Genomic DNA, 15,604 nt, shown 5'->3' on the forward strand with positions numbered 1-15,604 from the left:
CATGGTTACTTTCACAGCTGTTGTCAAGCAGTGATGAATAGCCCCGCCTAACTACTCAGGAATAATGTTTAAAACAGAAAATGAATCGAAGCCGTGAATAAATGTATTAAAAATGTGTGTTGTGCCTGGTCAGCACTGATTCCAGTTAACTCGAGGAAGGAGGGAAAGGCGAGGAGAACAAAAAAAAAGAATATTAGAGCGCGGGAGGACTACAGAGGCACAAAATCAAGCACTCAGCAGCTCCACAACACCCCATTAGTCTTCATTTTCAGCAGGACATGCAACAGGGCCCTTACGTCTTGAGGAACAAACTCAAATGTATTGGGCTGGCCGGTTTGGGCTAATTGAAAGAAATTGTCTGTCTGTTTGCTTTCCATTAGGTTTGTAGAGAGTGGTGGGTCGGGGGCGGGGTGATGATCTGGGGCCTGAGCTTGTGGCCCCTTTGCTCAACACCACGGCCTGGCTTCCTGTTAATGGTTTGATCCATGAGCTGCCCTCCACTGAGCAGGCAGTCTGGGCTGTGGGAATCAGTTAAGGGGGAATCATTTAAGGAGGATTTATGAGATGCATTCATTACGAAGTGAGTAGAGACAAACAGTCTTCAATCGATAACGGCAGCTCATTGGTGGTTTACGGCGCCGCGTTGCACTCGCTGTGGTTTTGGTTCACTCCATCTCCCAGAGTGCAGACGTTCTGATTATGACTGATCATCTCAGCCCTGTGTTTTTGAAATATTTTTTTAGATGCCACACGAGAAACTCTTATACTTCTAGCTGGTCATTAGGTTATCGGTTTATATTGCCTCTATTATAGTGTCCAAGCAATCAGTTGGAGGCAATTGACCCTTCGCTAAGTCACGTCCTCGAATGCAGAGTGGCCAATCATCATCAATCGTTTTTTTCCCCGATTGTTTTGCTTTGAATTTATCATTTCATCTTCTCGATCGCCAGCTGACATGGTGGTTCACTTTTGTTCACATTGTGATCTGTAGGCTTCAGCTCCTGACCGTATCTCTGCTGCTGAATCAGTCCGACATCCTGGATATATTCTTTCGAATGTGTATTGTCGACCCTTTCTGTGTGCAGTTAGTGACATTGTGGGCTCCATGGTAGCTCTGACCGTTTGAAGAGAAGCAGCAGGGGGTGGGGCCTAGTGAAAGGTCAATGTGAACTTTTTTGTTTCGAAATCTGAAGGTCACACATTTAGTTTTTACTTTGTCAGAGAGTCATTGAAAAAAGTCATCCTAAACTGACATGATGCAGCAGACCGTTAAAATGACCTTTGCCCTCATCTCTATGAGCAGATCTCTATTGTTCCTCCATCAAAGAGGAAGATGGTGTGATAATATTATAGTGAAAGGAGTTATGTAGAAGATAATAAAAAACGTCCACAACTCGGATGTTAATATTTCATTACTTTTGGCATCATTTCTCTTTTATGACAACATTTTATTCACCAACTTCATTGCCGAGATCTTCAGACGTTGCGTATTGCATTCTATTCGATCTCGGAGAGCCTCTTTCCTCTTTCTTACTTGCTGTAGTTGTGTTACTGGCACAGATTTATATCACAACACACACACACAGGAATGAAACAAAAATGGACACCCTTGTTTTGTCATCCAGAACAAGTGGATGTGATAATGATGCTTAAAACCGGTCTCATGTGATCTGCCCTTTTTGGAACTGTAAAAAAGTATTGGGTTGTAAAAATAAGTTTGTAATATGGCAACTGTGCACTAAAACTGTGAAGTAATCTTATTATTGACTAGGAAACACAGTGTTAGTGTATATTTTCTCATTTCTACTATCTAGAGGTGATTTAAGAGGAAATGAGGAGGGTGGTCATGCTTAACACCAGCAATACAACATGTTAATGTTATGCACAGTGCATGACAGAAGCAGAGATAATAACATCAACCAGAAGGCAACACACTGCAAAACATATATTAAAGCTCCACCTGCATGAAAATAATGTAAAGCTAAACAAATCAAATATATAATAACTAGCATTTGTATGTGATACGAGACATCATAATTGCACCAATTCGTGATCATATACGAAAACATCAAACGTAGGAGAGCCGTTTTTTATTTAAGTATGCTGTCTGGCATCTAATGCTGAATATATGTTATGTTCATGAATCACTCGGAAATCTTTTGAGGAAACAATTTCCTTCAGCCCCTTCAGCCAAATCAATATTTTTACGCCCAGTACGTCATTGTGAATCCACTGAAAACAAAATGGAGGGCCCAGTTTGACTGAAAAGCGGAGCATTAATTTGACTGAGACAAGACGGATGTTTGGCCGGACACTACATCTAGTATTCTGAAGTATTGCATTAACAAAGTGCAAACTGAATGACCCGGCTGCCTGTTCGACATGCGGCAGGCATTCAGCCAAGTTAAAGTACCAGACAGTCAAAAACATAATCCACATCTGCCAAAAACATTTTTGACAGTTTCTGCCTTCTGCTTCCTCTCCCTCCTCTCCTCTTGTCACGGGCTGGATAAACTCTCTTCCTCTCCGTCTCCCACCTCGCCGCAGTCTTTCGCTGGTTTATAATTGCTCACATTTAACAGCTGAGCTTCTGAATCCTGAGGAGCAATGAGACTGAGGAGGAGCAAAAATAAATGCACGCATCTATGGTAGAAATTGACTGGCACCAGTGTTTAAAATAATAAGATGCAGCTGTTGATAGTAGCGACTGTCTCCAGGTTTACTTCCCCGTAGCCCTTGTGGCAGCAGAGGAGCCGTGATGAAGGCAGACAGCTGACAGGTGCTCCAGGATGATGCTGCCATCAGGTGCATCTGCTAAACTTAACTCCAAGACAGGAGAGAGGAGGGAGGAAAAGAGAGCGAAAGAGAAAGATGCTCGAGCGAGAGGAAAAAGGTATAGAGGGTCGGCCAAAAAATAGGAGGGTTAAAGCAAAAGAATTAAGAGGTAGACGGAGGGTGGAGAGCGTTGTGTGTGATTGCGTGCACCTTGAAACTGTCTGCCAGCCCTGTCTGGAAAGGAATTCACAGGATGCCTTTGAACATTCGAGGTTGACGGAATAGGTGCCTCTCTATTTAGAATCCGGAGGGCTAACAAGTTTACCGAGCGGGTCAGGAAATTGGGAGAGGTAATAAGAGGAGATAATGAGCAGGTGCAGAAAATGATGGAGAGGAAATGGTAAGAAATGGTAAAAAATGAAGAGAAAAATAATGTTGATGTGCGAAAAGGCTGCTTGTCAGGGAGTGAGTGTGTGGGTATATCGTCTGTGCGTGAGGAAGAGGGTATGTGTTGTTGCCATATGTTCATATATCACTGCATGCATCAGCACTTTGCAACTGCTACATTCACACATGCCTTCCAACTCTCGTGTCAGAAATGCAGCCTGGCTCTGAATGTGCAGCCGTAATGGATTCACTCTTTGGTGACGCCGACGGTGTTTCCGACTTCAATAAAAAAGGTGTCGCGGGGGGTCAAGTAAGGAGCCGATGCTGGGATTTGAACCCCCTTGAACCCTCTTCGTGCTGAGGGAGGGGCCCTTCATAAAACTCAAGGCCATCCAGATGAAGTGTTCATTTGTATCACGACTCAGTTCTGGGCCGAGCAAAAGGTGACGGGGAGTGTAACCAAGGAGCTGATCTTGCCTCTCTTCCTTTTCTCGGGAGTCAAGCTTTCTCTCCTTCTACACGCACACTTTAATACGCAAATGCACAGCAGTGTGGAAGGAGAGGAGCCTGACGGAGCCCAGTGCATCGCAGGTAGCCCGACAGAGTGGCTGGGAGCGCTGTCACCAATTTGTTCCTAGCCATGGGGGACATGCAGGGGATGGAGAGGCGATGGCAGCTCCCTGTCCTCATCATGGCTAATGAGGCCCAGGCTTCTCCTTCTACCTCTGTGTAGATATATGCGTGTGTGTGTGTGTGTGTGTGTAAGATCGGTTTGTATCACTTCGTGTCACAGTGCTGCCAAAAAAAAACTATTTCTGAATAAGCCGGGTTGATATCTGGCTCAGACCACCATGCACTCTCTTAGTTCTGCTTATACAAGTGTCCTTGCTGAATTATTTACCGGCCCAAGAAACAAGCACACACTCGCACAGAGAGAGGAAATCAGGTCTTGTTCATACCAGCTACCGTTCAATACAGATCTTCAGGGACACCACACCAGCCGAGGTGTGCCGGTTGACCCTTCAAACCATTGTGGAAAGAGAGAAAGAGAGGACAGGAAGGCAGAGAGAGGAGAGGAAATGCATCTTGCCTGCTGTGACGAAATACAGCCAGAAATAATGAATTCTTATGAGGACTAAAATTGGTCAGTGTAGGACATAACCCCTTAGGAAACATATGGTCGACCATCATGGCAGAGCTTTATTTAAACCTTTTTAATAATGTAGTTTTTCCAGACGAGTGTTTCAAGTTAAATTATCATCCGGTTGCCTGCGACAAGAAATTCTGTAAATGACTTTATGTTTTGAGTAATATCCCAACATTTGTACACCGACTTTATTGTTGCTTTGTAGACGACGATCTGTCACACTGAACAACGCCAAAGAAGTTTGGGAAGCATTTAGCATCATGTTTGTAGGACGCATGAGGAGCGATGCTCCTTCTGGTGATATAATGCTGATATCCATCTTGGAGACATTAAGAGTACAAAGACATTCAATCTTATGAGAGATGAGAACTGTGTGTTGCAGTTTTGTCGGATTAATGGAGGAAGCGTGGCTCTGTATTTGTAGTTCAGGAGCTCCCCGGTGTGGTAGAAAAGGAGAAATGCAACCAAAGGTGGCACGTCAGTGTCAGTTGACTCATTGTGTGGTGGCGGTAATTCATAACAAAAACACTACATATGAAAGAGGGCTTCTGTTTTTAATAGTTAAATACAGTCCATTCAATCAGAATAAAAAAACCTTCACAAACCAACATTCTTCAACCAAAGCTTGCCATGAACTACCATCAGCTTCACTCAGAGATGAATGTACCAGACATTACTGCTCAGGCAGTGGCTTTTGCTAAATTAAAGAACAAGAGGGAGAGAAGACAGGAGGCACAGCAAAGAGGTATAAGAAGACGAAGAAGAAAATAGATGCCGGGAGAGGTGTTAAGAGGAGAAATGTCAGGGAAGCAAAAACAACGGCAGGAAATAAAAAAACGGCTCAGGCGAGTCTGAGCCAAGTAAGGATAGAAAGAGGAGCGAGGTAGGAGACAGAGAGAGAACCTGAATTATTCTGCTGATCCACGCAACACCAGCACATGGAACATGGCCTTGTCAGCGAACCGGCAGCAGTGGAGGAGAGATCAGCTTTTCCCACATTGAACCTTTACAGCATTAAGGGACAAACCCGCCCAAGGAAAGAGCTTAAAATCCCTGATCATACCTCTGATTGTAAATAAATATTTGAGCTTTTCAGCTTGTTTCTGGAATGCACACACACACACACATTAAAAACCCGACTCCAAATACACTTGTTTTACAAAGAGCCGTTATACTTCAATTTTGTATCTTTCAGTAAACACAGTTGAACACATTGATTCTACTGGAACTAATGAAGGAAATGTTTCACCTGAATTCACAATGACTGATGAAAAGGCGAGTCATTTCTAGATGAAAGCAAATGAGTAAGGATATATACAGGCGTTTTAATTACGGCTATTAACAGTCAGGATGTCTGCTGCCTCACCAGGAGGGTCATCAGGGGGCAGGTGTGGGTGGTTTAAAGTGACCAGTCTTTCTGAAGTAGCGCACGATGAGAGGCACGGACACCAGAGTGATGCTGATGCGAACCGGAGCGAAGAGCTTGTGGATGGCGTAGGCCAAGACGAACGTGCTAGTTCCTGCTGCCATTTTAGACCGAACGACCGCCTCGCTGAAGCCCACTTTGCAGAGCACGGCCGCCATATCGATCCCACTGGGGAGACGGACGACAGGGACAAGTGGTTAGAAGTACATAGAATTCCCATGTTAGACAATCACCCACAACACAACATTATCTCTGTGTGTGGTGTGTGTGTGTGTGTGTGTGCATAATCTGTGGTTATGTTGATCTCAGCCCATCCCCTTAAAAGTCATTTAAAATAATCATGACTTTCTACATAAGGCAGGATGGGAAAACAAACAATTATTAAAAAATTATAATAATAAATTAAGACTAAGTTAAGTTAAAACCAACATTAAATGAATTTAAATGAAAATAAACCAATAAAACTCAAACAAATACAACCTTGAGTATAAACAACAATAATAATAATAATAATAATAATAATAATAATAATAACAACAACACTACATTTTGACTTTAAGTAACATTAGCCATACAAACTCATGAAACTCAACAATATAGGGCCTTATCTGGATTACTACACTCCATGAACACAAAACAAAGAAAGAAAAAATTAAATAAATCAACATTTAAATTTAGAGATGCTTCAGAGCCCCATAAATAAGTCGTCAAAGCCTCACGCTGTAATAACACGTTCACTTCTCTATCTCCAAGCTTTTGCTCCTGTCTGTTTGCATCCAACAGGATTTCAAAAGAATCATCGAGTCCCATCCTCCCTTTTGGTTCTGCTGAGGTAGTTAGGACTGCAAGTAACCTGTATTCCCACCAGAGGGAGCTGTGCTCACAAAAGAGTGTGGCGCAATTTATTTTGTGGCCTTTTGAACCATTTAAACTGATTACATTAGCATAAGAAAAGGCACAAAATCAAAGAGGGTTTAACAAGCTACATGCATCACCCACTTTGTGAGACAGTTCCGTAGAGTCGTGGCATTTTCATCAGAGCCATTTGGGAAAATAAATATGCAAATAGTGTCAACACAACTCATAGAGCTTCTTCAATACACACGCACACGCACACGCACACGCACACGCACAGACACTGCATTAGCAGACCACATGCCCGGGCTATGTGGCCTCACAGTGATAATGCTCAGTGGTTGTCACAGACTGTATAGTTCAAGGGTCATTATCAGCTTCTGTGTAAAGGGAACGTCTGAGCTGTCAGATGATCTCTCCTGGCATGTGGCCACAGACTGACAAGGGTCTGACAGATACTCAAACATGGTCTGTGCTGCTCTGGCTTTCCACTGTCTGCCACCATCAACCGAATATTACAAAGAACATGAGATAGTTGCAAGATGAGAAAATGAACTCATGTTTTATTCAGCATGATTTTAGTGTCTGTGTCTGACGTGGCCAGTAGTCGTATGTTAACAGCAGCAGGGCCGGCATAATGTGGCGGACTGAGTGGACCTTCTCAAGAGCACTTTGCTTGCTCTCGTATATCAGGGTCTCATTATTAGCAGACATTTTGCATTCCTCGATAGAAAAGCAGCTCATGGGGGAGTCATTTCCTGTTAACATCTTTTGAAGGAAATGTTGCAATTCTCTCACACTGACATATAATATTAAATGTGTTTGATGCATTGCTGATTTTTTTTTTCTAGTTTCCTTTCCCTTCAGTCTGCTATCAACATTTCCCAAAATACTTAGAATTTCTAAATATGTTGCGTTCAGCTAAAGGATGTATTAAAAAAGGACAATTATGGTTGGTCAGCAATAAATTAATCTACCTTTCTCCTCCTGCTGCTGATGAGCATCAGTATATCTAGAAATATGCTCCTACTCTTAGATTCTTAGAGGAATAATCCAAAACTTCCACTAAAATCGTAGCGACAAATCACAACTTTAGAGCAAAGAATCTCTCATAAGACAATCAACGAGAGTAAGAAAAATATGTTCCGTTCCAAAATAAGAAAATAGTACCAGATAAGGTTATGGTATATGCAACATATTTTTTTATAACAGCATTTAGGCCTTTTAGGATAGAGTTGATTGACTTTGTACATGTACTTTATTACCAATCCCTCATCTTTATTGAGGAAAGGGGAATAAAGGAAGTAGTCAATCCACAGGACGCACTATATTTGGCCACTGGCCTCCCACATGTAGAACAAGCTATAATCTGATGTTTGGTCACCTGGATATAAGGAGGTAGAACATTCCCAGAGACATAAGGGAGATCCCAATGTGAAAGGAAACTCCCACTGCTCCATATTCCTTGAAGACTTTCTTTAACTGCTGGGTCTTGTTTGGTTTTCCTCCCTCTGCCTCCGGCTCCCCTGGGGCATTCGCTATAGATGAGGAAGTAGAAGAGGCCTCCTTTAAATTCTGCTCGGCCTGGACAAAAAACAGAGAATTGGAAGGAGTGAACAGGACAAAATGAAATGGGAGGAACAGAATGTGTCGTTAAGTAGACGGATTGTGGATCTTGATAAAACGGAGGGAGATACAAATGATGAAGAGGATTAGAATTGTGTGGCATAGTTTCCACTGGCATACAACATCGAGAAGTTTTCCTTCTAGTGTGCCAAGAACTCCCCCAAATAAAAACTGACAAGCTTCAAGAGGGAGGTTTTACTTCTGGTTCAACTAAAGCCACAGTTTCTGACCATTTAAAAAAAAAAGTAAAACACACAAAGCAGAAAGCTCAAAGAACCAACCGTATCCTTTAATATCCAGTTGCAAGAAACCTCACAATGCGAGTGGTCAGTAATAGACAAACTATTACTCTTGGTTCAACAGAAGACTACATTGTAGTTTTAGTTCAAATACAGAAAATATAGAAGAAAAACATTGTGTTCCATCTGGCTCAAAGTCAAGGTCATATTGTAAAAGTAGGTCAAACAAAGCCTGGACTTTTTTTTCGGGCCCAGTCAGCTGATTAAACATGGACTGCTGCTGAGTGGCTTAGGTAATTCACATGATGACTTACCCTTTCACGCGAACAAAGTCAGTCACTCTCTTACAAACACACGCACAAAGAGCCTCTCAAATGCACACAAACACACACACACAGAGTACTCTATGTTTGTGACCTCCAGACAACAGCACTCCAAGATGAACAAGTCCTAGACACAATCCAACCGTCTGACGTGAAGCAGGGAGCAGGCGGGTCACACCAGTGTGTGCTGGCTGTAAAACAGATAAGTGAACTAACACACACACACACACACACACACACACACACACAAACAACAGCAAGACAACAGACTACAACGGAGCACTGGTGGCTAGACGTGTGGAGGAGACGTGACTCACGGAGCATCTCGGCATGCAGGAAATTAAAAAAGAGAGATAAAGCCACCAGTGTGTTGGCACGGTAACCATGTTTACTGCAGCAGAAGCTGTGTAGGAGGTATGCAATGCAGCACTTTAAGAAGACAGATTGTGGAAAATATTTTAAAAAGGGAAAAGGTAATTTGTGTACTTAACTTTCTCAGTATCGAATTGACTAAACAAAGTTATAATTGCTGTCATGTGAAAACATGTCATCATATCCCTCCCCCAAAACCTAATTAGCATTTCGATACGATGCTGATTTCTCAGGAAGTCGTTTTAGTCGGTGGCTCTACCCGTTTTGGCAGTAAATTGATATAAAACCTCTTCAAACCATGTCACAAACCAAAAACAACCATTAAAAAAGTGTGTTACTTATAATAATAGGGCTCGTTTTACACATCAGAACTATGGGAGTGTTATAATGAAGATGGTAAAGAATTATGGATCATGAAAGAAACAAATAATGCTGAATCACAGAGATGAAGCATTTGTGAACATTTCAGCACAAAGAGAGCCCTGTCTTAAAATAAAGGTATGACTTCAATCAGGACATTTTTGACCAAAGTATAAGTAAACGAGTGCAAGAGTCTACAGTCAGAGCCAAAGTGATGAACAGTTAGTACCCAGTGCTAGGGGACACATCTGTTGGTGCTCAAGGTCACACATGTGCCTGATTATGCTGCTGTGGAAATGGAATTACAACAGAATAACTTTTATGGGGCCCATGCAGATTAATTAGAGGTTTCGATTATGATTAAGGATACTGGGGCAAAAATAATGTCAGCTTATTAAAATGCTGTGGCTGTTAAACTGAAATTGAAACAGTAAAAAGGGCAGCTGCCAGAAGGGCATCATGTCCATTGGCTCCACCTGATACCAAGTTATTCTAATATCTTTTCTGCGAGAGGAAACACAATCCTTTCCCCGAGGACACAGGAAGTAGCTCGGGCCAGTATGGAATGAATCTTACTTGACAAAATATTGACACTATGGCTACCAAAGCTTAGACGCCTTAGTACAAGTTCAACAAAAAGTGCAGGGTCCTCTTTAACAGTCAATTTAATATTATAGTAGACGACATGAAGTGAAGGTTAACTTGAACAGTGACAACATGTAGGCTGATGGGAAATGTGTGTATGAACATACACAAAAGACACATACAGAAATGATAACTAGGTTGAAACTATGCCTCAAAATAGTAACTTTATGAGCATGAAACTTAAATATAAAACAAATAGGAGCATTGTCCATGTCCTGAAGGGACTAAAGGGTGATTGACTGTGCTGAAATGTGCAAAGTCACAATTATATGAGTAAAAGCATTTTTATTGAACAAACTTCCATTGATTTTAAGTTTGGTAACTTCTCCAGAAAGTGCTGCGTACATTCACTGCCGTGTGCGACATTTGGCCGAACATACAACGTTCATTTATATTCTTTCACCCCGTTTTGTTTTTTTTGCTGCCGACATTCTGCTTGATTCAAACCGTCTTCCTTTGTAGGCCTGAGTCAGATAATGAATCATTAGGGCAGAGACAATGAAGACGAAGAAGGGAACAGGGGAAGAACAAGCTGATCTTTTCTCTTTGCGGCAATCTGTCTTGCTACATGTTGTCCCAAGCAGCCTGGATGAAGCCACAGTCTTGGTGAGGTATTCACTGGCCTGTCTACAATAGACAATGGAAAGTACTGAGTGGGCGAGGGAGCAGGCCTTTGCCTTTCAGAGGCCAGTCAGGCCGAGCTGAAAGTAAGGCTGGCAGCAGTATGGGAGGGTCATGTGAGCGAGCAACCAAAGGGAGTTGTGCCAGGGAGGGTGTATGGGAGGGGAACAGTGCCACTGCTGTGTCTGATAACAGCTTTTCAGAGACATGAAAACACATGCCAAGTCACAGTGGCATGCAAACACAGACCCAGACAGAGTAGGAGAGAAATTGTAGGTTGTGGTGAATCCCTCAAGCAGAGGCTAAAAAGCGACTCCTAAGAGTTTGGTCTTGTTAAGATGAGAAAGTCAAACTGAATAAAAACTATAACAGAACAGTCTCATTTGTTGTTTCATTAAAAAAGGACACAAAGTCTGTTTACAGGCCTTTAAAAAAAAAGAAGCCTTTTGAGGCTCGAGAGGGAGCTGCACGAAGTACATTAAATTGCCTTAAGTGCTGTCATATCGTTTTTTTTTTTTTTTTTTTTTTTTTATTTTTGGCGACACTAGCAGCTACTTGTATAACACACCTAAATATCCAACCAAACCGTAATTTGTGTACTGCAATTTCTTGTTACCAATATGATGTCTGCAATAAGCAGAGCGCTGGACATTTCTCTTTTGATTTTGGAGCTGCAATGTTGGCATGTCCACCACTTGGTCCAGTTTCTGTGAAATTTGGTACAGATATTTTCTGATGCCCAGATGATGAATCCAAATTAATCCAGACTTTTCCTCTAGTGCCACTATCCGGTTAAAATGCTAGGTTAACGACACTCTGCTTTGTGAGTGCATCTCTTGAAAGCTAATTGCCACCGGCCTCAACTGTGCGTGCTCTCCATTAAGCAGATGTTGGCTTGCTAATGGGGATGGCAACATCAGCATGTTAGCATGCTGGTGTTAGCAAAGTTAAAGGCATTTAACTTTAACAGGTCCTTTGTAATCATCTAGCACGATAATTATATATATTTCAGAGAAAGCCTCGAGCTCACTGCCTGCATAATACCACTGAAGAGAATACAGTGTATTAGTGTCTGGTGTGGCCTCTAAGAACTGCTCATTGCCCGGTCGAGATCACCCACATGTGTATCCACTGATGTTCCCTCTCCACTTAAAGAGCACATGCCAAAGTGCTCACTCGCTTTACATGTTACTCAAATGAAATGAGTTTGGACATGGTGACTCATTCCTTCTGTGACCTATGACCTACTATGTAAAAGGCCCTAGAGTAGTTCCCTGTCCAGTCTGATGAGTCAGGTGTCTGCGAGCATGCGCTCTCTGTTAAATAACACGCCTGCTGCTTCACATTAAAGTTGTGGAAGTCAGATCAATTATGCAAAGATTCCTGCGAGTGCCCTGCAAATGTAGACGGCCCACGCAGCTATGCGGTGTTTAACAAGCCCGTGGTAGTCACCGGGGAGGCCAGGCGGGCGGTTTTTTTGGTGTGCATATTTCATGTTTTTGAGTTCAATCCGGGCCCCACTGGGACACGTGTGGTTGGTTGCCCTCTCATCAGTAAAACAGTTGACACAGACGCTCGTATTAACGTGCCACTGGGGTTAGACAAACACTTGAGTTGAACAGTTTAAATTACCCCTTTGTTGTTCGCCGCCGGCTCCTCGCCCGCGTCGGTCTTCTTCTTCGTGGACAAAGCTCTGGTCTGCATTGCCCCCGCGGAGCGGAGTCCACTGAAACGCCGCCAGTCACCTGTAAACAAAACATTTCCCACCGGCTCTCTTCTGGCGCTGTGGTTTGCACACGCGAGCGGCTGCGCGATATTGTCTCTGATACCGCCTCCACTTTGCACGCGCTCCGAGCGATTCGCAGGTTCAGTCGCCACCCGGTCCAAGTGTCGCCGGTCCAAAGCACACGACGGGTTCCGGTTCTCGAGAGGTAGCCGACGGTCCGGTTGCCGTTTCCCCAGTTGCGCCAGAGTTGCGTCGACACCCACGACTGACACGCAGAAACACCGGCGCCGCTGAAACGTGTAACCCTTGCGTAATGTCAAAGTGACGTCCCTCAGTCTGGTCGCTCGGACTTGCACTAGAAACGAGCCCGTGGACTTAAAAGCCTGATCCAGAGCTGCGGCGGACAGGCGGCTCAACAACATTGTCGACGGCCGCCCCGAACCGAACAAAGGCAAAATAAAATAAAGCGAGTGAACCGGAACCACTAATAGTGCCTGTAAGTAGCTGTAAACATGTTGTCCTGTGCCCTCTTTTTGACCGATTATCCGGCAGCCAATGGGAGCTGACGCGCAATCGCAGATAGAGAAGCTTCCCGCGAAGGGAAGGGGGGGGGATTTAAAGGTGTAACCGTGTTAACTGCTACCAGTGAGTTGTGTCGCGAGACGCCTCTGGAGCATAACGCATTATGCATGGGGACTTTTTGTTTTTTTAAGTCGGGCAACTCTGTTTCAAGTACTTCTTTTAAAATGTAAAATGATCTGGGGGCTGTTGACTTACTAGTTAACATAAAGTGTCATACAGCTTGATCTTTTGGTCAGGTGCATATTACTCCATTATCCTCTCTGTCAGAGCAGATTAGGAGATGAAGTGATCCAAACCACACAATCAAAACAATTCCTGTATTCATAAATGTATTCTAACCAGGTGGGTATTCTTTAAAACATCATGTTTTTTTTTTTTTGTACAATAAAGACCAGATGAGGAGAATACAAACATAAGGAAACAATTACATGTAAATGTATGGGCACGCTGAAGGAATATTGCACACAATTCTGCTGATACAGAACAATGCAGAATATCCCACTTTTTTTTGTTGGCCCTTATCTGTGTTTGGATGTTACTGTGTGTTTTGGGGAGATAAAGCTGGTCAACCGACAGAAAGAAAAGACAATAACGACATTTTAAACTGTCAGCATGACGTTTTATAACCATGCACATCCCACATGAAAAGTATAATGTAATGTATCAAAACGTCGTGTTGCCCTTGTAGTACTATACCACACTATAAATAAACCTAATCTTAAGAATACGTCCCATATTCATAATTTATTTTAAGTAGAAGTACATACAAAAGTAGTGGTTTAATTAATCTATAGAAATATATAATGAATTATAAGATGGTCATCTGTTTTGATTGTGAACTCTTAAACTTCTAACTAGTAACAAGCTGGAACAAATAAATGTAGTGAACAAAACAGACATGACAGTTAGAAACAACAAAGACACAGTCAAAGACACAGGAAAGCTGTACGAGTGAGTAGGAGGTGAGATAAGGAGGGCGGCGTGTTTGGCAGGAAGCCACGAAAAACAGCCCACAGTCGTTGCAGCAACCTTTGACCTTTCAGCAACAAGTGGGCTGGTTTAAAATAGCTTCATTTTAAACGCCCCTCTTCATATTTTGGTAAAATATGCTTAGAATGAAACATCAATTTGCTAATAGGGGATGTCACTGTGTGTAAATGTTTTTAAAAAATGACATTAATATATCTTAGTATGAGTACTGTTAATAATAATACATTGAATTTTTTTATGGCGCTTTTAATGTGAACTTCTAAGGAGTCACACAGTCAGAATGAAGAGGAAGAAGTTCACCCAAGTTCCTTATCTGTGATAACAGCTGAAGACGGTACTTTCAGAGAGAATAAAATGGAAAATGTGATGTAATATTCCCCCAAACATATTTAATATTTGGATCAGAATTAAAATCTTGACACGGTCATGTTAATGCAAAGGTTCAGACCAAGCTCACAGAGCGTTAATCACAAATATCTTGTTGGAGTGGCTCTTGGATGGCTTCAAAAATGGACTAAATTAGGTTGAAAAATGACATTTTTGCGATGCCAAGCTTATATAGAATAATCATTGTTTCAACAGGAATTCAGTCAATAAATATGTAATGTACTGTAGTTGCAAACAAATAAATATACATTGAAATACAGTGGGGTTCCCAACCATGAAGCCATCCAAAGCTACTCACTCACCCGCCCTTTTTCTAATTCAAATCATCTTCCAGAGTATTGTTTGTGATTGTGTGTTGTGGATATCTTCTGAATTCCTGCCAACTGCTATTAGACTTTATAATAAATCACCTCCTGCCAGATCCTCCTCAAATTGAATCAATATCAATAACCCTTGCACTGCTTCACTTTATATACCTTATACTCACTGAAATACACTGTATATACTTTTAATTTTCTTTATTATTGAATGTTTTTAAATGTAATATGTCCTGCTATGCTATTTTATTTTAGTGTATTGTATATATTGTAACCTTGTTTGCTGCTGCTACAAGGAAATTTCCCCCTGGAGATGAATAAAGTATCTATCTATCTGGGACACCCTGACCGAGCATCTTACTATATAGAACTGCCCACCCTTACATACTTGATGGCTTACTATGCTCTGACCTTTTATGGGCTACTATGACTTTACATGGCACATTTTATTATTCAATTATTTATGCCAGTATAACATTTTTATTGATTTGATTTGATTTTTTTTATAACGTACTATACTTTGACATGTTTTTTTTACCCTTATTCCGCAGAGACCTGCCCTACACTGCCTCTGATTGGCTGATAGACAACTAATTGTATTGCTTATGAACAGGATTGGATGAGGCTGGGTAGGGATAATAATTATTTCTAAACTTAATAAACTCAGATGTGGATGTTTTTTTGAGGATGGCAGCAAGTGTTTTTTTTAGAAATGTTATTATACTATATACTATACCATGACATGTTTAATGGCATACTATACTATAATTTCTTATATATTTGTTATATTTTCTCTATGTTATGACTTTTTTATGGCTTACTGTAC

The 15,604-nt window shown here is 41.9% G+C and overlaps 1 protein-coding gene across 1 annotated transcript; it reads right to left on the reverse strand.

The window, feature by feature from the left end:
• Positions 1–1,394: 1,394 nt before the first annotated feature.
• On the reverse strand, positions 1,395–13,137 carry fam210b (family with sequence similarity 210 member B). The gene is made up of 3 exons (XM_034531820.1): positions 12,409–13,137; positions 7,975–8,174; positions 1,395–5,903 (listed from the first exon to the last, which is right to left on the reverse strand). The coding sequence occupies exons 1-3, from the start codon at positions 12,922–12,924 to the stop codon at positions 5,687–5,689; spliced, it is 933 nt and encodes a 310-aa protein (XP_034387711.1). The 5' UTR covers positions 12,925–13,137; the 3' UTR covers positions 1,395–5,686.
• Between the last annotated feature and the right edge of the window lie 2,467 nt (positions 13,138–15,604).

The sequence above is a fragment of the Cyclopterus lumpus genome, chromosome 5 (assembly GCF_009769545.1).
Source record: "Cyclopterus lumpus isolate fCycLum1 chromosome 5, fCycLum1.pri, whole genome shotgun sequence".
Taxonomy (NCBI): Eukaryota; Metazoa; Chordata; class Actinopteri; order Perciformes; family Cyclopteridae; genus Cyclopterus; species Cyclopterus lumpus.

Coding starts and splice junctions, on each gene's coding strand:
- fam210b (XM_034531820.1), bottom strand. CDS start 12,924: ATGTTGTTGAGCCGCCTGTCCGCCGCAGCTCTGGATCAGGCTTTTAAG. Junction 8,175..12,408: donor CGGCGGCGAACAACAAAGGG/GTAATTTAAACT, acceptor TTTTTTGTCCAG/GCCGAGCAGAATTTAAAGGA. Junction 5,904..7,974: donor TTCTACCTCCTTATATCCAG/GTGACCAAACAT, acceptor CCGTCTCCCCAG/TGGGATCGATATGGCGGCCG.